The sequence below is a fragment of the Pyrgilauda ruficollis genome, unplaced genomic scaffold (assembly GCF_017590135.1).
Source record: "Pyrgilauda ruficollis isolate IOZ18807 unplaced genomic scaffold, ASM1759013v1 scaffold85, whole genome shotgun sequence".
Classification (NCBI taxonomy): Eukaryota; Metazoa; Chordata; class Aves; order Passeriformes; family Passeridae; genus Pyrgilauda; species Pyrgilauda ruficollis.
In genome coordinates this window covers 2,586,002-2,610,458 of record NW_024530488.1, presented here as the reverse complement: position 1 = coordinate 2,610,458, position 24,457 = coordinate 2,586,002, and the positions used below count along the sequence as shown (strand labels likewise).

The 24,457-nt window shown below is 37.8% G+C and overlaps 1 protein-coding gene across 5 annotated transcripts in view; it reads left to right on the top strand.

The window, feature by feature from the left end:
* Positions 1 to 24,457, top strand: part of USP9X (ubiquitin specific peptidase 9 X-linked) — a 96,704-nt gene that overhangs the window by 53,729 nt on the left and 18,518 nt on the right. For 3 of the 5 annotated variants that reach the window (XM_041487920.1, XM_041487922.1, XM_041487924.1), the window contains exons 16-32: positions 571 to 913; positions 2,328 to 2,423; positions 4,011 to 4,222; positions 5,738 to 5,978; positions 6,188 to 6,337; positions 6,440 to 6,560; positions 7,007 to 7,137; positions 7,391 to 7,669; positions 10,852 to 10,977; positions 13,004 to 13,129; positions 15,754 to 15,920; positions 19,164 to 19,272; positions 19,858 to 20,004; positions 20,122 to 20,268; positions 21,037 to 21,259; positions 23,547 to 23,767; positions 24,171 to 24,361. In XM_041487920.1, the coding sequence (XP_041343854.1) occupies positions 571 to 913; positions 2,328 to 2,423; positions 4,011 to 4,222; positions 5,738 to 5,978; positions 6,188 to 6,337; positions 6,440 to 6,560; positions 7,007 to 7,137; positions 7,391 to 7,669; positions 10,852 to 10,977; positions 13,004 to 13,129; positions 15,754 to 15,920; positions 19,164 to 19,272; positions 19,858 to 20,004; positions 20,122 to 20,268; positions 21,037 to 21,259; positions 23,547 to 23,767; positions 24,171 to 24,361 (3,030 nt within the window). The remainder of the gene's footprint in view (positions 1 to 570; positions 914 to 2,327; positions 2,424 to 4,010; positions 4,223 to 5,737; positions 5,979 to 6,187; positions 6,338 to 6,439; positions 6,561 to 7,006; positions 7,138 to 7,390; positions 7,670 to 10,851; positions 10,978 to 13,003; positions 13,130 to 15,753; positions 15,921 to 19,163; positions 19,273 to 19,857; positions 20,005 to 20,121; positions 20,269 to 21,036; positions 21,260 to 23,546; positions 23,768 to 24,170; positions 24,362 to 24,457) is intronic. The other 2 variants (XM_041487921.1, XM_041487923.1) reach the window with 2 other exon arrangements.

The following is a 24,457-nucleotide window of genomic DNA, read 5'->3' as shown; positions in this document are numbered from 1 at the left end:
ATGTAAAGAACTTTGATTATCATTTGTTCCTCCTGAAGCATCCTTAATGTTAGCTCTCAGAACTGAAGTTCTTAATAATTGTTTCATAATAATTTAACGTAAATTAAAAGCTTACTTAAATAAAAGGAGAAATTTCCAGTTCATTGATTTCTGCTTCTGGCTCTGCTCCGTGCTACTGATACCTTTTTTGCAATTTTGCTAAACCAAGTCTTAAAACTTAGTGAATCATTGCAGAATTAATTTATTCTCATATGCTGTGACCTGATTTTTATACTAAATAGTTTACATTGGGAAATGTGCATTTCTTTGTATATAAAATGTAAACAGGCACTTTTTTACTGAATTGTGTTCTTTTTTTTGTTTGGAATTGATTGGTCTTGATTCATTCCAATTTACTAAGATATCATGGGGCTGATTATGAGTGGACTGATGATGTGAATAAAGTTTTCTTACTTGTGATATATACATGTATAACGTGCATATCCAACTTTGTGCCTGTACTTTTTACTGAATTGTAACTCTGGATGTGTGTTAGACAGTGCTGTTAATTGTCTCTTTGTTTTGCTCAAGATTTTTGTTGAAGGATGGTCAGCTGTGGCTCTGTGCCCCTCAGGCGAAGCAAATATGGAAGTGTTTAGCAGAAAATGCGGTTTATCTTTGTGATCGCGAAGCCTGTTTTAAATGGTATTCCAAACTAATGGGGGATGAACCAGACTTAGACCCTGACATTAATAAGGACTTCTTTGAAAATAATGTGCTTCAGCTGGATCCTTCCCTATTAACAGAAAATGGAATGAAATGTTTTGAACGTTTCTTCAAAGCTGTGAACTGTCGAGAAGGAAAGCTAGTAGCAAAGAGACGAGCCTATATGATGGATGACCTGGAATTAATAGGATTAGACTACCTTTGGAGGGTGAGTTAATTGAAGGAAGCATCCGGGAGGTTAACTGCTAAGACTTTCTCAGTCTCTTTATGCTTTTAGGAATGTGTAATTTATTAGTAATGGACTGAAATTACAAAAATCTACTTTTTCCAACTAAATGCATGGCTTTTGGACTCCAGGCAAGTATGCAAGTTGGTAACTTTGCTGACTGATGTTAAAGGGAAAGTTATTTGAAACATAAGTATGTATGCACATGAAATTAAAAATTTGCCAATACTGTTGAAGAAGAAAAGATCCTTCCAGGTGAATTATCTGTAGATTTCTCTTTTTTTTTTTTTCACATGCACATTATAATTAAGCTTTGTTTCATGCACTTCATAAGCTATTCCATGGCATTCCTTCTAGTGTGGTAAATTGGAGTGATTCTAGATCAGACCAAGTGATCACTGGTCTGATTCTTCCTCTTATAACCACAAAATTTTGGCTAAGCATGGTGGTTTTCTAGGATCTGTAGATGCCGTATAACCACCTATTCTCTGTATATAGAACCTTCTTTCAGTAGAAAGGTTGAAGCTTCCTGAAGCTTGCCAAATCTGTTGGTGAAAACCATCAGTATTTAAACTGTAACCTAATTTTTTGAGAGTATTTCTAGTTCTCAAGAGCTGCATTGGAGCCCACGGTGGTGCACTGTGATATAATTATCATGGCTATGTGTTTGTAAAATGTGTACAGCAGCAATCTTCAGTAATTTTGGTTGTGGCTTGTTGAAGGCTGGGGTATTTTAATCCTGGTGATACTAGTTAAAACCAAAGTAGATCACAATTTTTATACAAACACATCATGTTTGTGAACAGAGTCCCCAGAGAATGTTAGCATGTTTTAGTTTTGGGAATCAACTTACTCTGATCAGCGTGACAAAACTCACAAAGCTTCGGCTCAGTACCTGCAGGGGTTGTCTGTAAAACCTGCTGTCAGACCTGGTGACTAGGAATTAAAATTTAGATTATCAGGTTAGAAGCAGAATTCATTTGCTTGTCCCCTTTCCACCCATTCAGAGCCATTTAAATACTTGAAAATTCTGTCTAGTGATGCTGATTGTTGAAGCATGTGAAGAAGTTTTCTTATTCTCTGAAACAAGAGAAAATTTGGAATGTTACATGAACATGAACATATAAACACTGCTTTTACTCTGTTTATAGAACATCATCCTTTTTTGCCAACTCTGAACTTCAAAACTAGTTAATTATTAATTTTTTGCTCATATAATTGTCTTAAGTGTGAGTTTTATTGATTGTATTTTACAACTGAGCATTTTAGTCCCTTTCACCTCATAAGATAATTAGACATGCTAATGTGTCAAGATACTTATGTAGTAGTTTTGGTTTGCATTTTTCCACCAGCAAGTTTTAAGAGATGCTAATTCTTTTTTTTTCAATTGTGCTAGGTTGTGATTCAGGGAAATGATGACATCGCAAACCGAGCAATAGACCTTCTCAAAGAGATCTATACTAATCTTGGCCCAAGGTTACAAGTTAATCAGGTAAGAAAAAGCAACAAGAAGACTGAACAGAATAAAAATAAAAATAGTCTTAAAAATAGTCTTTAAATAATAGTCTTAAACATCAGTTTGGTGATATTTTTGTAGTTGAAAGATTTGAAAACAGGAAATAGTTTCCGTGTTTTGGCGGGTGAGTCCAACCATCAGATTCTGGGCAGATGCAGAGCTAAAGTTTTTTCTCATTTTTGCAGACTGAACTCTCATTAATTTTTCTTACTGAGTGCATCTGCTGTATTTGCTCTTGTTACTCAGAAAACAATGTCATAAGAGGAAAGCCTTTTGTTGCACTGCAACTTGTGGCACTTACTCATACGAGTATGTTCAGGGGCTGGGTCTGTGGGGTGTTGTTACAAGCTAATGTAATCTTTTTTTCTGGTGTGCCCCTTACAAAGGGTCACTGAGTTTCTATGTAGTGGTCAAGCTGAGGTCTAACAAATCAGATATTACCTCCCTGTATTAATATTTGCTGGGAGCTGTAGTTCAGTGGACAGAGAAGAGAGACTGGGTTTCTGTAAGGGAAAGGGATGTCATTACAGGGTCCTTGACAAGCTTGAGTAGTGAACCCTTGAGAACCTTGTGAAGTTTGACAAAGCCAGGTGCAAGGTTCTTCAGCTGGGTTGAGACAATCCCAGGCACAAATACAGGCTGGGGGATGAACAGCTCAAGAGCAGCCCTGCAGAGAAAGATTTGGGGGTGTTGGTTGACGAGAAGCCCAACATGCACTGGCAGCCCAGAAAGCCACCTGTGTCCTGGGCTTCATCAGCAGCAGCATGGGCAGCAGGTCCAGGAAGAACCAGCCTCTGCTCTGGTGAGACCCCACCTCAAGTGCTGCTTCCAGCTCTGGGATCCCTACCATGGGAAGGATGTGGACCTGCTCGTGAGAGTCCAGAAGAGGCCATGAAAATAATCAAGGGCCTTTCAACCCAAACCATTCTGTAATTATGTGACTGCACAAATTTAGTGGAGGAATGTTCTCCTTTGGACAATCTCCAGCTGATAACTTGCCAGGTGTATTTCTTAAAACTCTGATGTTCTACTTGTCTTCAAAAACACTTTCATAATCTTCAGAGCTGCCTGTCTTCCAGGTCCAGCACAGCTGCTCTAGGTGGTGAATTCACAGCCATTCAAGCTGTATTTTCCTGCAGTGGCAGACGGCTGGAGCCTTCTGTCTTGCTGTAGGTCTGGGCTTACTAAGCATGCATTGATCTGTCCGTCTACACATGCTTAGCTCTGACACTTGCAGAAGTGCTGGATTTACATGCACACAAGAATTCTTTAACAAAGTCTGAGACAAGGAGAAAGTGAAAGACCATTTCAATGTTCTCTGTCCAAATTTTCAGTTTTTCTGTTTACATACAGTATGGTTACAGCTGCTGATGATGTGAGATTATTGAAGCGCACACTAAATTAGAGCTATCTGTTGATAGGAGTTGCTGGAATAAAACATGTTTATTGAGTAACTTACCTGTTCTGGTCTGGGGAATTTTTTTCCTCTACCATTTGGTCATTCTTCTGAAAAGATGGATTCTAATATGTCTTGTAATTACACCAATTTCTTAATGTAATTAGGTAGTGATTCATGAAGACTTCATTCAGTCCTGTTTCGATCGTCTAAAAGCCTCCTATGATACATTATGTGTGTTGGATGGAGATAAAGACAGCATCAACTGTGCAAGACAAGAAGCAATAAGGATGGTGAGAGTGTTGACTGTTTTAAGGGAGTATATCAATGAATGTGACAGTGATTACCACGAAGAGAGAACTATTCTACCTATGTCAAGGTATGTGTGAAAAAGCAGTATCATGATTTTGATTTCTGTTAAACTACTATTATCCTTGGCATTTTTACATTCTGAATGGTTTCTATTCAGGAAATGGTTTCACAGTGTTTCAGAATTCCTTTTTCTTTGCTAATATATGAAACTGTATTTAAAAAATTTTTTTGAAAGATCAGGCAAATACAAGTATATATGAAGGGGGCAGCAGGCCTAAGAATAAACTTGGTGGTTTCCTGTAACTAGCACAACATACCTTGAGGCTCAATTGTTTTGGATATAATTCTGTACTTCAGATAATTACTTAATAGCAGTACTATTCTTTACATTAGCATTGGCAAAACTTTTTTGTTTCTCATAGTCTTATTATATAAAAACATGTTATAAATATATATATATATATATATACATACACCTTCCAGAATTGTTTACAGAGATCTCAGTCTTACTTTGCAAGATTAAATTGTTAATTATCTCTAAGTGAAATATTCTGTAAGCTCATCAAAAGAAGGGGAAGAAGAGAACCAGTACTTTGAAGTATATTTATTTTCTGTACACCTTCACTTTTCTTGTACTTGAGTGAAAACTTAGCTTAAATCCTTGGTGTCTTTATGGATTTATGATGCAGCTAACATATTTTTAAACACAGTGGAGGTTTTTCATCCACTTACTTTTAAATGACCTTTTTGTCAAAAAAATTGAAGCAATTCCTGTTTCTTTATGGTGTGTCAGTAATTTGCTGTGTTGCTACAGCTTTTTTTTACTGCATATATTGATTGATTGATGAGTCCTAACAAAGTTTTCTTGTTGATTGTGGGTACTTCTTTTTTTTATGGGCTGCTTATTTGATTAGACTGATCTTTAACAGGTCCTGTTAGCAAAGAGCCTTATGAGGAGTTTTTGCCTTTTGTTACATGGGATTAGTTTGTTGGGCTTATCTGGGCACATCTTTCCTAATGAGCTCTCTGCCATTGTGGGAAGTGTGATCACTGCTAATGTGAAACCATTTCTTCCTTTTTTGACCACTTTAAACTTTTTTAAAAAGATTGTGATTTTAAAAACTGGAATTCTAGTATAAAACTTATAACAGTTTTTGACAGAAGGCATTAAGTCTCAGCAACCTGATGGATTTTTCAGATCTTGGTGTATTTAAAGTTTGAGGTGCTTTGCTAAAAGAGCAAAATATCATTGCCAGTCTGATTAAGCTTTGTTTGCACATTTTGATCAAGAAGTTACAAGACAGAGAAGAGATTTAAAACTTTATAAGAGACTTCTAAGATTTCTGTCAGTGTTCCTAATCTGACTGTAAATTTAACCATATTATTAATGCATTTGTACTGAGTGTGGCTTCTTGAAAGATTCTATGTTGTTGCCATAGTTGCTGGGGCTTTCACTAAATCTTACACTGGAAAATACCATGTAAAGTTTTGATGTTGAAATACCTGCTGCAAAAAATGCAGGAAGGAAAAGAATTTATTTCATGAGGGCAAAAATAACTTTTGCTTTTCTGTTTATTTTCAGAGCTTTCCGTGGTAAACATATCACACTTGTGGTTCGTTTTCCAAACCAAGGCCGGCAGGTGGAAGATTTGGATATTTGGTCTCACACAAACGACACGATCGGCCAAGTGCGCCGTTGCATCCTCAATCGCATTAAAGCCAACAGCGCGCACACAAAAGTAGAGCTGTTCATTGGGGGTGAGCTGGTAGATCCTGCAGATGACAGAAAATTAATTGGGCAGCTGAATCTCAAGGATAAAACGGTAAGTGTTTCAGGCTGGGTATTTGCATCAATTCAGATGTTCCTTCAGATTTGTAAATGCTTGAAAAATATAATGCATGGCTTCATTTATTTTTGTGAAATAATTCCGTTCTTCCTTCTTGTATTATGCCATTAACATTATATCAGATGCTTATTTGGTAAAGAATCTTAATTTTTGGAGAGTATTAAAACTATAATTGTGTTTTTCAGCTAATTACAGCTAAGCTTACACAGATAAATTCTAATATGCCCTCAAGTCCAGATAGTTCTTCTGACTCTTCAACTGGTTCTCCGGGCAACCACGGCAATCACTACAGTGATGGTCCAAATCCAGAAGTTGAAAGCTGTTTGCCTGGAGTGGTAAGCATTTTCTGAAATTAACAGTTCAAACATGGTTTTTTCTTAAGCTTTGTCTTGTGCTAACAATTTTTATATATATTTTTTTAATTTCCTTATTTTAAGATCATGTCACTGCATCCTCGATACATCTCTTTTCTTTGGCAAGTTGCAGACTTGGGCAGTAGTCTAAATATGCCTCCTCTTAGAGATGGAGCTCGTGTTCTTATGAAGCTCATGCCACCAGGTAAAACTTAACTTTATCCTTTTTTTTTAATCTTGTAATATGCTGTATAATAATTTCTCACCTGATACATAAAAGTGAAGATAGGGGAATATTTTCTACTTTCTGGTAATTTATTGGTAATGTAATTCATTACTGTTATCCTAATTAGGACTGTAAAAGGTTTCCCAAGTAGTTATTTCTTATCTGCTGTATGAAGTTGCATAGTTTGGTACTGGGGTTTAGTGCCACAGTGCAGTGAATATGGGGAGCATTGTATTTTAAGGTGGTTTTGTAGCCCTGCTTTAATAGGATTACTTTTGACTGTAATAATCATTGGAGAACACTCTGTAGTCTGATTTTGTCTGTAAGTTTTTGCAACTGTTTTCAGATTTGTAACTTTAAAAAGTACTGGCTTGTTGTGGAGTAGTTTTGCTGCAAAATGCTTATAAGTTGTGTTTTTATTGCAGATAACACTACGGTCGAGAAATTAAGAGCAATTTGTTTAGATCATGCAAAGCTTGGGGAAAGCAGCCTTAGTCCATCCCTTGATTCTCTGTTCTTTGGTCCTTCTGCTTCACAAGTGCTGTACCTAACAGAGGTTAGTGATGCTTTGCCTGTTCTTTAAAAATTGCCAATTCTCTCTGTGGCAGTCCTCTCTGTAACATTATGGAAGCCTAGACCAAATTCTGGTTTGAAATTAACAGTTGAAAATACTAAACAATTTACTGGCATAAATGTGTATGGCCAGTGCTGTCAAAGCATTGCTTATGTAGTATTGCACATTCTCATGTTCAGTCATCTGTATCCAAGCTGGTGCATTTCCATTAGTTACTCTGTATTTTCTTCTACAGGTAGTTTATGCCTTGTTAATGCCTGCCAGTGCACCTCTGGGAGAAGATGCCAGTGACTTCCAGTACAACTTCCTGAAAAGCGGTGGTTTGCCTCTTGTGCTGAGCATGCTGACCAGAAATAACTTCCTGCCAAATGCAGATATGGAAACTCGAAGGGGTGCCTACCTTAATGCTCTAAAAATAGCCAAATTATTGCTAACAGCAATTGGATATGGCCATGTTCGAGCTGTGGCAGAAGCTTGTCAGCCAGTTGTGGAAGGCACGAGTACAATTTCACCGGTAATATAAATCTTCCTTGCTTCAAATAGCATTGTGCTCTGTGTTTTATAATGTGTGCAGCAACATCTCTTTACTTTTCATTGACAATCTGTTCCTTGAGTGCATTGCACATCAAGGAGTCATGGCACTTTTAGATAATGTTTTGCAATTCTAAAAAAGATATCAACTTACTAAACAAGTCCTATTTCTTGATGACTGTAAAAAGTTAGGTGTGAGATGCACTTGCTCTGTGTATGATTTTCAATGGTTTGCATGATTGTCAGTACAGGTAACTTCTCATTTTTAACTCTATTCATCCTTCTGGACAAAATGTCCAGCACACAGCAGGATAAACACATCATGTGATGTGTGAGCAGCTGGCTCACAGGCTGGGCATGAAGGGTTGTAGTGAACAGTGACAGAGTGGTGACCTGTCACAGGTGGGGCTCTGCAGGGCTCCATCCTCAGCCCTGTGCTCTTCAACATCTTCATAAATGGCCTGGATGCAGGACTGGAAGGGATACTGAGCAAGTTTGCAGATCATACAAAACTGAGAGGAGCTGTTGATTTCCTGGAGGGCAGGGAGGCCTTGCAGAGAGGTCTCAACAAATCAGAGGACTGGGCAATCACCAACCAGAGAGAGTTCAACAAGAGCCAGTGCCAGATTCTGCACCTGGGATGGGGCAACCCTGCATGTATGGACACACTGAGGAATGAGATGCTGGAAAACAGTGACACAGAAAGGGACCTGGATGTCCTGCTTGATGGCCAGTTCATTATGAGCCAGCAGTGTCCTGGCAGCCAGGAGGGACATCTGTGTCCTGAGGGACATCAGGCACAGCATCGCCAGCCAGGCAAGGGAGGGGATTGTCCTGCTCTGTTCTGGGCTGTGGCAGCTTCACCTTGAGTACTGAGGGCAGTTCTGGGCACCATGGTATAAGAAAGAGACAAAGCTCTTAGAGAGCATTCCAAAGGAGGGCCACAGGCATGGTGTGAAGGGCCTTGAGGGGAAGCTGTGTGAGGAGCAGCTGAGGGCACTTGGTCTGTTCAGCCTGGAGGAGACTGAGGGGAGACCTCACTGCAGTTACAGCTTCCTTGTGAGGGGAACAGGAGGGGCAGGCACTGATCTCTGCTCTGTGGGGACAGTGACAGGACCTGAGGGAATGGCCTGGAGTTGTGTCAGGGCAGGTTTAGGTTGGATATTAGGAAAAGGTCCTTGCCCAGAGGGTGGCTGGGCACTGGAACAGGCTCCCCAGGGCAGTGGTCACAGCACCAGCCTGGCAGAGCTCAAGAAGTGTTTGAACAATGCTCTCAGGCACATGGTGTGATTTCAGGGGTTGGTTCTGTGCAGGACCAGGAGTTGGACTGAATGATCCTTGTGGGGCCCTTCCAACTCAGCATATTCTGTGATAAATGTGAATTCCTCATTTGTGAGGTTCCATTTTAAATAGTTTCTTGATCTATCAACCTGTCCTCAAGAACACACAGAAAGCCCCACTTCAGAGCACTTAATTCCAGACTACTGACTGAGATCCATCTCTGAATTGAAGAAGTACATTCCCCTTATATCTCAAACATAAATACCTGTTCTGGTTAGCTGCATCTGTTAGAAGATACATAATTAATTATTTTTCAAGTAAATCAAAACTCATAATGATTACAAAGAGGTGAAGATCCCTTTTTATGTCTAATGTTAGAGTATAATAGGAATATATTAAGGCAGACATGTTTGCCACCCTGTCTTTCATCTGCTTAAAACGAGTACATTTTACTGCCCTGTTTTCTTACAAGAGTTATTTAAAGGGCAGTTTGGAACACACATTGCATCACTTGAGTCTTGAAGTATTGTTTGAAACAGACTTAAGCTGACTTCTTAGGAGGTAGTAACATTTGTCTGCAGTTGCTGACTTTCACTATTTAGAGTTAAAAGCATCTGATTTAGTAATAACTCATTTGTTAGAAAAAAACACTGTTATTCTTGCTGTCACCATCATCCTCTTTGAAGGACTTTTGGTATTTTTTATTCCCCTGGGATGCAGGTGGGATTGTTAAAACTTTTAATTTCTCTTACCTCAAGCATAAGTACCAAAGCATAGTTTCTGTCTTGGCTTTCCATCACTATTTTAAGAGAAGTAGGCAACCAAGGTTATGTGTCTATAGTTTTTCAGTTATTGGTCTGTTGTTGTCACTAGTACCTTTAAAATTATTACTTTCTTCCTTGTTTTCATAGAAGGTTGAATTAATAATGTTAAATACAGTATTCTGGTACGCAGAACTAATTTACCCCATATATATTTGCTGTTGATCACTTCCAGTAGTATCCAATAGCTGATTGACTGTGGAAGCTCTGTCAGTCTTCTCTTTTGCTCTCTGAATCAAGTGTCTTAGTGAAGCTGACAAAACAAGGGATGTGACCAACACCAGACCTTACACAGCAGCCTCACAGTGTGTCTTTCGAGCAGCATTTGAGATGGGCTTTTTGAATGAACTGGTACAGGAAAATGAAGAAACTCTTCTCTTTTAATTTGTAGCCACAGCACACCATCTTTTGTTTGTCTGTAAGAAGGAAACAACCATTTCAGGTTTTGTCAAAACTATGGAGCTCTGTCAGAGTAAGGAGAGAGGGATCTATGCTCAAACAAATACAAAAAAAAAAAAAAAGATGAAAACTTATCTTGCTGTTTCTGTTTTGAAAATAGTATAAAAACCAGGAGGGATAATTTAGAACAGAATTCTTCAAGAGTAATTTAACTCAAATGTTTAAAATGTACTTCAGTATAATAAAAACTGCAGCCATATTCTGTCTGAACACTCTTATCTAATCCAGAGGGACACCCAGTGTTTGACCAAACCCTTTCTTTCCCACATCTACTGAAAGGGAAGGAAGCATTGTAACAGAAAAAGATTCTGTTAACTTGAAGTAATCTGATCAATAAACAAGCCCCCAAACCTAATAAGTTTTGAGCAAGTGCCTTTCCTTTCAATTACTTGTACTCTGTGATCGTCCACTGCAGTGTAGTGTCTTCAGATGTGATGGTATCTATTTGAAAATGAGGAGGTTTATTTATGTTGGCCTTTGCACTAAGTTTTCCCTCCAAGATCTTACCTACTTCTACCAAACCTTTCCAAGTAACTTTAGATCTTCATATCTTTTTGCTTTTTTTTCTCATGTAAAAGTAAGTATGAGAAATACTTTCTTCCAGATAAACCAGGCTACGCATGACCAGGCAGTGGTGCTACAAAATGCCCTACAAAACATTCCTAATCCAACTTCAGAATGCATGCTGAGAAATGTAGCAATACGTCTTGCACAGCAAATATCTGATGAGGTTGGTGAATTCCTTTCTGTATCACCTTTTTCCTTATAGCAACTTTTCTATTTTCTTAATCCTTAAATTTGTTGCTTTGTGAGACAGATTTTCCTTTTATAATGTTTTAGGTAATGATCACCTGAAAGAAAAAAAACTCAAATCATTGCCAGTGTATCTTTATATATTGAAGATGCTTTAATGACACAAATGAAAACCTCAGTACGGCTAAACAATGTGCTTTGCAAACACAGTGGTCTTATGTGTATGGTGTGGCCAAAGCCCATTTGAATCTGGAATCAGGAGTCTTGTTAGAGAACATGTCAGTGAATTCAGCTGAGTTCAGCAGGAGCTGAAATCATGACTGCTTTACCTTCCTCTTCCACCTGCATCTGGATCCCTTGGTTTCCAGGGTGGAAGCCATAAATACTGTGTTTCTGTACTGTATAGCATATCTGCAAAACTGTCTCCAAAACATTCTGAGCATCTAGATAGAAGATATTATTGTATTCTCATCTTGGTGTTGACATGTTCACTATCCCTTGAGAACAAAGGGCAGTGTCTAAAGAAAGCACAACATGCTGCACTGCAAGACTCAGCCATCTGCCTTCCATCAGTGGTGGTTTTGCATCCATAGGTGTAAAATCAGCCAATTCAACTGATTTAATCAAATTTCTTCTATAGAAGAAGTATCTTTTGAGGTGAGATGTGAGGAAAGGTTTTTTAATTCTGCCTTTGTATTTCCTGGAGGCCTGCTAATAAATAAATAAAGTCTTTTTCTTTCACCAAGCACATCAAAGCAAACAAAATCTGAATGTGTTTAACAGTATTGTTGTGGAAGATTTGTCTGTAATTTTCTGAAATTATGAATACTGCTGTAGACCTAAATTTCATGTGTATTGTAGTTTGCCTTTGGAAGGTTTTTTTACCTGTTCATGTTTTGATGGTCAAAGACTCTTTTCAGTGGATCTCACAATTATAAAAAAAAATAAAAATCTGACATAGTTTCCATAGGCCAGGTAGAAGACTTTAGCACAGAGAGGAATCATTCACCTTTTTAAAAAATGTTGATAGTTAAAGATTTTGAGACTACAATGAGATAAAAAAACCCTATAATTTTTCTTGTGGCACTGTTGCTGTAAGGTTGTTTTGCTTGTGACAAAGATAAAATACCTTTTATTTTTCTTGTGAGTACTGTTAATGTCCATATCAGTACAAGAACGCACTTTGTTCAGGTTTCCTGATGCAATTACCTAACTAGCTCAGCTTCTTAGAGTCCCCTTTTTATTGTCTGAGCATTAGAAAAATGAAACTTGCAATCCATCTGTCTGCCTTCTGCTTTTAGAGATTACCTTTTTTTTTTTTTTGGAAAATTGTGTTTTGAATACAGACTTCAGATAAGTTTGGTAGTTTTTTTGAAAGTTGATGTGAACCCTAAATAATAGCAGTTGGAGTATGTTTTGTGATGTGTGTATATCAGTAGAAACTACTGGATGTTAACTCAGACCATGCACAAAGTACTGAAGAGTGACTCTGCATTCATTCAATACATGAGCTGTGTTCTTATTCATGTTCAGCCCTCTGTCTGGAACATGAGGCAATCCCTTTAGCTAATGATCACTTACGTGATAACATCAGTGTGTTCAAGCTGGCTATCAGCTAGCACAGCATGGGGAGAAACCCTAAAATAAGTTCAACTTTTCACATGGCTTAAGAGGCTGGCTGCTTTCCAGATGAATGATTGGTGGTTTCTTGGGTTTTTTTCCTAAATAGAGAAGGTTTTAGCATTGAAATTGGTAGTTTCTGCTGAGTCTTAGAACCAGAGTTGCCTACATCCTACTTTAAAAAACTAAATTTTTCATAAGTGAAGTATGAATACTCTTCAAGATACATCATCTGTTTTCCATTTAAGGAAAAAAAATGTTTGTTTTAGCTTTTTAAATCTTAAATTTTCTGTGGAATACATTTGTGGGAATTTAGAATCCATTGCAGAGTTATTTGCAGCTGTATTTTAATGTTGCTTTAGTTAATTTCTCCTTTTTTTCAGGCTTCAAAATACATCCCTGACATCTGTGTTATCAGGGCAGTACAGAAAATTGTTTGGGCATCAGGTTGTGGATCAGTTCAGCTGGTTTTCAGCTCGAATGAGGAAATTAGTAAAATCTATGAAAAGGTAAGAATTCTTGAACAGCTACTTTTCTGTATTACTGTTTGTTTTTGTACAAAAAGGAATGGGTACAAAGGGTTGACCTGGTCAGGTTTAGAGTGTGATGAGCTTTTAGGAGGATACAATGATGTATTTCAGAATCTAGTATATCATTGTCATAGCACAGCTTAATTTTCCTATTCCAAATTCCTTTCCTCAGTAACTGGTGAATTGTAACTTGAATCTGGTGTCAGTTGAAAAATGCACCAGTTCTGTAACATGTTTCCAGCCCAGTTAGATTCTGCATCTAAATAAGGAATAAGCATTTCCTGCAACTCTAATTTGTCCAGTCTTCAAAGGTCTGTTCTGCAGAAGTGATTCAAAGCATATGTGCAGTCTAGAATGAGAAAGAAGAGCAAAGTGATGTGAGAAGCATTGGGAAAAAAGATGTAATTGCTAATTCTGTATGGCTTTTCTTCTTCTATTCATGGTTTCACATGTGGTTTACACTGTAAGTAATGTTGCTTACAGTTACAGGAGATAACAATCTGGATTTGGACAGTGATTTTTAAAAAGTATTTCCTATTTTTGTCTTGTAAAATCAGGTTTAGTACTCATCAATACTTGCCTGAGAGTGAAAGGAAAAGGAATATGTAGGGAGGCTTAATTCTTGGTGTATTTGCTGCTGTGTTTAAATGATCAGTTGAAAGAAGAATATTTACTTCAGCAAAATGCAACACCTTTCCATTAGCTTTCATAGGGTTATAATGGCATCTGCTTCTATTGCTGTGAACATGACTTCTTCATGAAATACACTGGGGGTTGGGGGTTTTTTGGGTAATACTTCCATGTAAAAAACATGGTTTAGTTCATGTGACAGTCCAGGCATGTGAAGATAAGCTCATGTATCTATACATGGGATGCTTTGAGGGCAGTAGTGCACTAGAGAAAGTATACTTAAAAGAAAACAGACCTAAATGTGCTTCTTTAACACTTTTCTATGTAAAAATTGTACAGTTAAGTTCTGTAAAAATACTTTGAGGTAATAGAAGTTTTAAAATAGGTGAAATCTGAGCTGTGCATTATTAATCATCCTTCATATGATTTTGGGGGTTTTAATTTTTTGGTTTTTTTCTTTTTATTCTTATTGACACTTATATGGACATCTGTAACAAATGGCAGCTGCATTTGGTTTCTACTGTGCAAAAGGGAAATAAAAATTGAAGGGGAAAAATTGGAAATTCAAAAGAGGAAGAAATTGTAGAAGTAATAAGGGGAAATAAAGTACTCTTTTTTAATATAACTAGAGAGGAAGGTATCCTAGAAATAGAGGAGTATCATGGAAGGAAAGACAGTTTAAGAGAACTGTATCTGGTTATAGATTAGAGGAAGCAATTTTTGTGATGGCTTTATACAGATTGAATATAACGATGTACAAACCCCCCAGCTCTGGGTGCCCGAGCGCAGAGAAGTACTTCATTGAGTGTGAAATGCACTTTGCCTTTCTGCTGGGTCCCTGCAGCTGTGCAGAAATAACTTTCCCTGCTAACCAGGGCTTCACTGCAGAGCAGGTGCAGTTCTGGACTTGCTGAAGGCGTTCTGTGTTTGCTTTCTGATCCTGTGTCAGAGCTGCCACATCCTCCTGCTGCAGTGCAGTGACTGCCTTTGATTTTGTAGTTATTGTGCATAGAGAAAATAGTGTTTGTTGCCAGAGGCATATTTTGGCCTGTTCACAATTAGTTCTCTCCTCTGCATTGTAATCCCTTCTTTCTGCCTAATTAATACCTTTCCACATATAAAACAAATATTTAATGATGTAGTTAATGTGGCTGACTTGCCCTCATGATTTATAAGTGATAAATTGAGACCTGCTCACATTCAGTTTCTTTGGAATTTCTTGAATGTAATTACTTCTAGATGGTGGAGAGGGTTTGCCATTATTCTCAAAAGTATTTATTTTGAAAAAATGTACCAAAATCAACTCAATTAATTCAAGTGTTTAGTTTAAGAAGTAACCTATGCACCAATTAGCAGTAATGTAATATTCTCTGTCAAAAATCATGACAGCAGCTATGTTTAAAACTTGAACTTAAACTCTTTCATGTTTCTGAAAAATTATTAATAAACTAGCAATAAACAAAGTGATTAATAAACTTTAGCAATATTAAAAAGCTTTTGGTCAAATAAGTTGTGAGTGTCAAAGCCTTGTACTACTGGATTGATGAATTAATTATACAGCAATATAGCCTTTCTCTGTTTAAGTAGTCAAGTTTTCCAATTTTAAATGCCATTTTTTGAGTGGCAAAGAAAAACAAAACAAAAAATCCCAAACAAAACTCCAGATGCAAACCAAGAAAAACTCCCAGTAGTACTAACTGATGTAAATGTTGCCCACAGTTGTCCTATTTAACTTCTGTCTCCATAAGTTCTTGCTTGGAATCCTCCTGTGAGAAGCACAATTCTGGAAGTTCAAGTCATCCCCACATAGTGCTTAGGCTCAGATCTGAGTGCATAAAATACTTGGCACTGATAATCACTTAGTATACAAAGCTGTGGTTTGTGTTTGTGTTTAGTGATATACCTTGGAGCCAGTTGGGTTTCTTGGGATTGTTTTCTGTACCCACTTTGTGCACTCTTGTTTGTTTTCACAGACAAATGCAGGAAATGAACCAGACATGGAAGATGAACAAGTTTGCTGTGAAGCACTGGAGGTGATGACCCTGTGCTTTGCTTTGATTCCAACAGCACTGGATGCACTCAGTAAAGAGAAGGCGTGGCAGACATTTATTATTGATTTACTATTGCACTGTCACAGCAAGTAAGTTTTGGTCATATCTATTATTTTACAATTCAAAATTAGTATAAAGCCTAAATGCAGGGCAGTGGCTTCAGCCCATCTGAAGTTGTGATGTGAAATGCTGGATGTTTTCAGAAACCATCCAGGTGGAAAGTTGTTAATTTGTTATTAAACTTGGTTGCCAGTGCTTTGATCTGTTACTAAAGAATTAATTTTAATTTTTAAAGATACTGTTGTTTCATGAATAGGATAACTTTTCTTTGAGACATGACAGAGATCCGAAATTAGTAGTGTCTTAAGTTTTTCAGTATGCTTTAAAGGGAGTCAGATTATGGTGCTCTCAGATGAATGGGGTCCGAATTTGAGCAGAATTTGTGTTTTGGGGTTTTTGACTACTGGATGAACAGGTTGAAAGGTCTTATGTTTAGGAATATCTGCCTTAACGAAAGGATCATCAGAGCATCTCTTTACCGTGAACTCTTTGCACACATGAAAGTGGCAGGTTACCAGAAATACCACAAGCTTTATTAGTTTGCAGCCTGTGGTATAGGATGTTGAATTTTCAGTTTCACTGAAGCTTGCTGGTATCACTCATTGTATGGAAAAATAGTTCATACTGTCGATACAAGAAGCTACCACTTCTCTCATACGCCTATAAAACTTGTGATAGACATGATAATCTCACTTAGAATGGTGCAACTGTTCATTGTTACATGGTAAAATAGCATAAGCATGAGTGGAAACAGAAGACTGCTTTGTAAATTAAGATGGTGAGGTTGAACTAAGCTGCTGAAAAGTTCCTCTTCTGAATTAATATGGAAACAAATCAGTGTTTGCAGTGCAGAGAAAGTTTAGCAAATACCAGACAGAACTCTGAATATCATTCCACAACTATTGTTCTCTAATCTCCTATGCTCAATCAGAGAACAATGTGAGCAAAAATATGCATGTGAGAAAGTATTTTTGGTGCACCATAAAAGACAAAGACAGAAGATGACCAAGTTCAGATCTCACAAATATGATCTTTCTAGAAAAGATCAGATGGATTGTTTGTTTTACAGAGTTTGACTGGACTTCTGTTTACTCAGAGCATAACCATGCTATTCCTCTAAACTGAGAAACAGAATGCAAAATGTTTAATACTAAATGCCAGAGTAATTTTTCTCCTACAAGGTAATTGATTTTGTAGTGGTGTCCTCTGAATGCAAGACTGGCTTAGTTAAGAGGAGATAGCCAAACATTTAGTCCTAAATAATCCTGGAAGCCAGAAGTATTCTGCTGATCTCTGCAAAGTGTTTGGTGGCCACATGTATGTGGCCTAAATACATTAAAATTCTTTGTGCTGGTGTAAAGCAATGGCACTTACACCCACTGAAGAGACTGTCTTCTGTTCACTGAGCAGAGACCTGTGTCCTGGAGCTCTCAGTAGGGCAGGATTCAGGTGGCCAACCTTAAGGGAGGTGATTGACCTCCAGCTATTCCTCCTGCTAAGTGTGAATTCATTGTGCAGCTCATGTCCTGTGTGCCAGCTCTGTGCTGTCATCATGTGTCTAAAACAGCATGAGATGCCTGTGCTCAGGCAGCTGCATCCCTCCTATGATTTCTTAAGAGGTCCTAAATGGTTCACAGAAATATAATACTTGTGTTCAAACGCTGCATACTCAGAAACATAACAGTGTGAGCCATGTCTTATTGGTCACATTACTCACTGTAGGAAAATATCACCTTTGTCTATTTCATTCTGCCTTCAAGTGCACAGAGCTGAGGAGTGTCTGTGTGCTGTGTCCCAAGCAGTTGAAGGATTGTATCTTAAAATAACTTTCTGTGAGATGTTCTACAAAAACATTGGCTCAGCAATCAGACCCCATAAAATGTCAATTATTGTTTAAGAACAAAACAGCCCAGCCCCACCCCACAGTCTGCTGCAACTCAGAGCAGAGTAGGAGAACTTGCAAAGATCAGGGAAGGGTGACAAGGGAGATCAAAGCTCTGCAATGACTTCCATCTGAGGAGCAGCTGAATAGCTGGGGGCACTTCATACTGGAGGAGAAATGAATGGTGGGAGGAGAATACTACAGAGACCCTTAAAATCAGAAGTAGCAAAGGGAGAACAAATGGAGAGCTGTGTTTCTTTGTATAAGACCTTCTTAAGGTCTTATTTAAGGAGTGCAAACCTTCCGTTTGGAAATGGTTTGAGGGGTTCTTTCATGAACTTGTTGAGTGAGGGCTATGAAATACTGCTCTTGGTAGTTTCCTTGAACCACAGATTGTTAGAAGTTGGGAGAACATTCTGGAGAAGTGTCTCTGCATGATTCCTTCTTGTGCACGTTGCTTTGTGCATGGTAGCAGAGGTGGGTGCTCAGCCAGGTGCATCTTTGCTCTTGACCTCAAGGTCATCCTTATGTGGCTTTGCAGTAAAACACATGAAAAAGCTCTGAAGGGAATAGGATTCTTTGGTGTGCTTTCCACCCTGACTCCATGGGCATGAAACAGAGACAGCCACACCAAACAGACACTGCACAACTCAGTTTTTCATATGTTGAGTTACTTCCATAAAATCATTAGTTCAGCATTCATTTGTAGTCTCTTCCCACACAAAAATAGTTGCTCCTAACAGTTTTTACAAGGCATACTGCTCAGACAATCCTACAACTTGAAAGAAAAGGATTTGCCCTAATTGTTTTTTAATTTTTTTTACTGAGTCTTATCCATTCCTGAATTGCTGTAGTGATTAGATTAGATTCTGAGGTGAAAAATTTCCTTTAATTATAGCCTTGAATTTTCAGTAGGATCATCATCTCTCACATCTTACTAATGACAAATTTTGATCACGCAGAGACACGCAGCAAACTGCTGCAGTGACACATAAAAGCAGTTTTACTGGAGTAGTTTTTGTTTGTACCTGGTTGTACCAGGTACAACTGGGGCTTGATTAGGAAAAAAAAATATTGAGGATTGCAAATTGTTGTGTTACGCAATATTTGCTGTCAGTTGCAAAGGGGTAGTGGCTAGGTGTTTCTAAGTTTCTTTTTCTTTTACTTTTAAATATTTGATTTGTGGAACAGGTTTTGTAATATAATTCATGCATCTGAAATTTCACTGCAAGGAGAAAGAATATGATGGGTAGGGAATAATTAAACTATTCCTGTTTCCTACATTATGTTCAGTTTTAGAAAATAGCATTAAGCAGATAAACACAAATTTAATTAATGTCCTGTTTGGATAGGGAGATTGAATTTCATGTTTCTATTAAATTATTTCCAGAACTGTTCGTCAGATGGCACAGGAGCAATTCTTTTTAATGGCTACCAGGTGTTGCATGGGACAGAGACCTCTCCTTTTCTTCATTACCCTGCTGTTTACTGTTCTAGGGGTAAGTTTTCAGGGATAAAGCCTTCAGTATGGGAATGTATGTAAAAAGTAATAGGACAAAATACCTGCAAGAAAAGACAAATTGCTATTAATAACAGTCACTATAATGTAGATTGCTTCTGACCTACAGACAAGCAGCACAGATGATTTCCATTTGAGCTAGATCAGGGGAAAAGGGACTCTTTGGCATTTTCTGATAAGAACATGAACAGTAGGCTTTAATGTCTGCATTTGATCTTTGGTGATTGCTAACCTTTAAGTAAAAATCATTAGCAGGTTAGAGAGATACCTACAGTTAGTGCATTCTCCTACTGGTCCTGCCAGGGCTTTTCAGCTCATGGCTCTCTAGAACATTTGATCAAAAGTTTTGTTTTGGTTTTCTTTTTCCCATTCAGGTATAGAAATTGCTCCTAAAATAGTTGAGAAGTCAATCATTAGCAGCTAAATACAATTTTAGACTTGTAAAAGGTTAAAAATTACCTTACACTTGTTTTCTTTTACATTTACTGTGAGATTTAGGGGAAATATATTGGTGTTGCACTGTAAGTAGAAGCATTTATAAATTCTTTCCTTTTGGTTTACACAGAGCACTGCAAGAGAGAGAGCTAAGCATTCTGGAGACTATTTCACCCTCTTAAGACATCTGCTTAACTATGCTTACAACAGTAATATTAATGTACCCAATGCTGAAGTTCTTCTCAATAATGAAATTGACTGGCTTAAGAGAATCAGGGTAAGTTTCAGGATCAGTTTATTCCTGATATTTAGGATTTTGCAGCTTTCTTGTAAACTGCAGTTCTGAGCTTAATGTTTGCTGTTTGGAGTATCCTAACTTTCTCTTAAATGGCAGGATGAAGTAAAAAGAACAGGGGAAACAGGTGTTGAAGAAACGATCTTAGAGGGTCACCTTGGAGTAACAAAAGAGTTGTTAGCATTCCAGACACCTGAGAAGAAATACCATATTGGTTGTGAAAAAGGAGGTGCTAATCTCATTAAAGTAAGTTCAAGTTTTGTGACCTCTGGAGGGGGTCAGGTTTGGGGGAGGAGGGATCGATTTTTGCATTTTTTTGTTATTTGTTTTTGCCTATGAATAAGTAAAAAGAAGCTTCACATCTTGTGGGCTGTATCCTAAAAATGGTTTTGATTGGAGTTCAATGTTTTCTTTAAAAATAATTTTTAAAATTGCATGTTTCATTCATAAAGTGTATTTAACATTCTCATTCTTACTGTGTTCCTGTACTTGACAAACATCACACAAAGATAGTGAGATACAGGATAGTCCTGTACAGGACTGCTTTCCTTCATTACCTCTATAATGACGTTCCTGCACATGTTCTTAATTAGTGCTATTAATGCTTAGGGCAGGTTTGAACAAATGCTTCACATTTGAGCATCTTTTTAATCAGACATGTTTTCTTCGTACCTCTGATATTATAGAGCAGGAGTGTTGGTTTTTCAGCACTAATTGATAAAGAGCTTTGTTGGTAATATTGGTTTTGCAAAATAAATTTTGTACTAATCAAGAACAATACAGATTTATTTTTAACTTACAGTGGGGAACTGGGTTTGGAGGGAACCATTTTAGAATGGAGTTCTTCTGTTCTAAATTTAAAAGCTCATTATGCTATTGGCCTCAGTTTTTACTCTTGTTTTATTTTTTAAGTACCCCTGTGGTGCTCAGACATTCATTTTTGTAATAACCCTTACTCTCTTATAAAATAATTTCCATGGTAACAAGTGATTTATTGTCTTTTTTTTTTTCCAGGAGTTGATAGATGATTTCATCTTTCCAGCATCCAATGTTTATCTACAGTACATGAGAAATGGAGAATTGCCTGCTGAGCAGGCCATACCAGTCTGTAGTTCACCAGCCACTATTAATGCTGGCTTTGAGCTCCTCGTTGCACTAGCAGTTGGATGTGTGCGAAATCTCAAGCAGATAGTAGACACGTTGACTGAAATGTATTACATAGGTACAGCAATCACTAGTATGTAATACTTTTTAATTATCTATTTTCTATTCTTTAATGTATATATCATGTATAGGTTTTGTTTATATTATCCGCTGAACCAAATGCTGAGTTTTTTAGTTCATCATTTGTTTGTGGCTGCTTTTAATGCTGCAAAATAAGTTTGCCAGTGTAGCCTGTAGTTTGCTTTTCTTTATGCAGTAAGTGTACTGACCTGCATTCTATGGTCACATCCAAATTCCAGCCCCAGTCACAGCCTGACCCTTCCTGTCCCAATCTCTGACTACTCCCCTTTGTCCATACCAGCTCCCAGGACCCTCATTCTGTCTGTATCTCCTACTTCTGTCTCATGATTTCAGGCTTGCTAACCAATCCCAGAGCCTCACCAGCTATCTTCAGCTTAGTTTTAGAGCTAGTTTCTTGGTTGCTCACCTGATTTGTCATCATTGTCCACACACAGACACAGGTCATTTGTCCTGCTTCTCTTTTTAGTTCTGAACTCATTCTCTGCTTGTCATAGTCCTTTTTCAGGCTCCTTTTTGGCCTTGTTTCAGCACAGCTCTGCACTGAAAGAACTTTCTCCTTCTCACTGGAGAAAGACTGTAGTGATTGGTATCTGTTCAAAAACTTGCAAATATTAGTGCTTCAAAAGCCAATAGTCAAGTGAAACTTGGGCTGACTTTCACAAGGATGGCAAAAGGCTTATTGTTGTCATTAAAAAGGTATTACTTAAAAATGATCAAGCAGGAGAATATTTTCTCCAGGCCTGAAGGGACACTGAAACCATTCTGCTATAATATTAACAGGGGAAGGGAAAAAAATCAACAACTACCAAACAAAATTCAAACACCATCAAGCCAAGAAAAGCCAAGCTCATATGGTGAGAAAGGCTGGGAGAGTTGGGGTTGTTCAGCCTGGAGAAGGGAAGCCTCCAGGGGTACCTTATTGTGACCTTCATTACTTAAACATGGCTTGTAAGAAAGATGGAGAAAAAGTTTTGTAGCAGGACCTGTAGTTACAAGAAGCAATGATTTTAAGCTGAGAATAGATTTAGATTGGACACAAGGAGGAAATTATTCACTGTGAGAATGCTGAGACACAGGAACAGGTTGCCCAGTTGTGGATGCTTCATCCCAGAAGTGTTCCAGGCCAGGCTGGATGGGGCCCTGAGCCATCTGGTCTAGTGGGAGATATCCTGGCCCATGGCAGGGGGTTGGACTAGATGATCTTTAAAGGTCCTTCCAACCCAAACCATTCTCTGATTTAACAGATGGTTGAACTCATGGAGTTGAGCAAAACCATAAGCAACTAAAAATAATATCCAAGAGTGGAAATTGTCCACTACCTCTCAGAGTGTCAGTGCTACTTGCTTGAATGGTGCTGTCAGTGAGTCACTTGAGGTTTTTCAGTCTCTTCCTGTTAAGTTCCATCTCAGATGAATAAATTAAAAGGGCAGCTCTATGGTTTTCCCCTCTGCTCATCCTTCTTTCTTCACCCTTTTATGTTGGGAAGTAGTATATTTCTTACCACCTCACAATTAGGGGGATTTCATGGCATTCCCTTCCATTCAAGTGTTTGGTAAGCGCAGCAGAACACCAGATCTCTGTGGTATGTCAGAAGAGAGAACAAATGTATGAGCTGTGCATGCTCTGGGATTCATATACCAAATCTGCTTGTAAATAAATATGCATGATCTCTTATATCAGATTTTTTTTGTGTTAAAACTACAGACAGAACAGGTTAGCTTAGGTGATCATAAATGTTCTTGGAGAGATTGGAGGGACCTGAGAGAAAAGACTCAGGAGAAAAAAAAATATATATCAAGTTATGTAGATAGCATTTTCTAAAACTGTTTCCTATCCTGGCAAGAAAAAATGAGGCTTAAGTGAAATTCTATAATTTTTTGAAGGATTATAAATTTTTGAGAGCATTATAATTTTTGAAAGGTTTATAAATTGGTTATATATTCTGTATTAATTTAGCTGAATTCTTCAGTCAAGAAACTTGCTGGTATTGAGGAAAGACTTCTGTTTCATATATAAATAGGCTGAATTTTTGCCTGACCAACTCTTTAGTTGTGCATTAGAAGAAAATGTTGTCATAAGATTACAGATAGAACAGTCCTTCATAGAAGTTGTGTTAAGTTAAGCAATTAAATTTTCTGATGGAACATTGTTTTTTATTAAATAGCAGTATGATACTGACTAATACTAATTTTATGCAACTGCCCCTTTGTACTACATTGATGTCCTCTTTATTTTATAACAAAACAGTTCCCTGACCACACTCTGCTGTTTCCTCTTAGCTTGTGAAGCACTCACAGAATGGGAATATCTGCCACCTGTTGGGCCTCGGCCGCCAAAGGGATTTGTGGGGCTGAAAAATGCTGGTGCCACTTGTTACATGAATTCTGTCATTCAGCAGCTGTACATGATTCCAGCCATCAGGAATGGGATTCTTGCAATAGAAGGCACAGGCAGTGATGTAGATGATGACATGTCTGGGGATGAAAAGCAGGACAACGAGGTAAATTTAATTATATAAAATTACCTAATCTTTAAATTGTAATTACTTCTTTTAATTAAAAGGTTATAGTAAATTTCAGTTGCTAATCAATCACTTTGATTTCCACTGATATCTTTGGGGAAAATATGATAATATTTCATACTTGAATAGGTTCACTGCCAGAGGGGCACTTCACAAGATCCAGGTGGCAGGGTTTACAGAATTCCTCCTCAGGCATTTCTGCTGGAAAGCACTGCCCCTTATTTCAGCCACCACAGCTTTGTTAATGCAAACAAAGACAGTATTTGGGTTTTCAGCTGAGTATGAAATGCCTTAGATTGTCACATTAAACAAAAGGTAAAACTAACTAACTACTAAGACAGCTACATATGGAAGTGAATTGCATGAATTTTCTGCTTTTCAGAGCAATGTTGACCCACGAGATGACGTGTTTGGTTATCCACATCAGTATGAAGATAAACCAGCACTGAGCAAAACTGAAGATAGAAAAGAGTACAATATTGGAGTTTTGAGGCATCTCCAAGTAATTTTTGGCCATTTAGCAGCTTCCAGGCTACAGTACTATGTACCAAGAGGGTTTTGGAAACAGTTCAGGTAAGTAGAAAATTGAGTATTGATGTTGGTTCACTGGATCACTGAAGTGCAAAACAACTGATCACGGTAGAATGGCAATGATGTAAAGTGTAAATT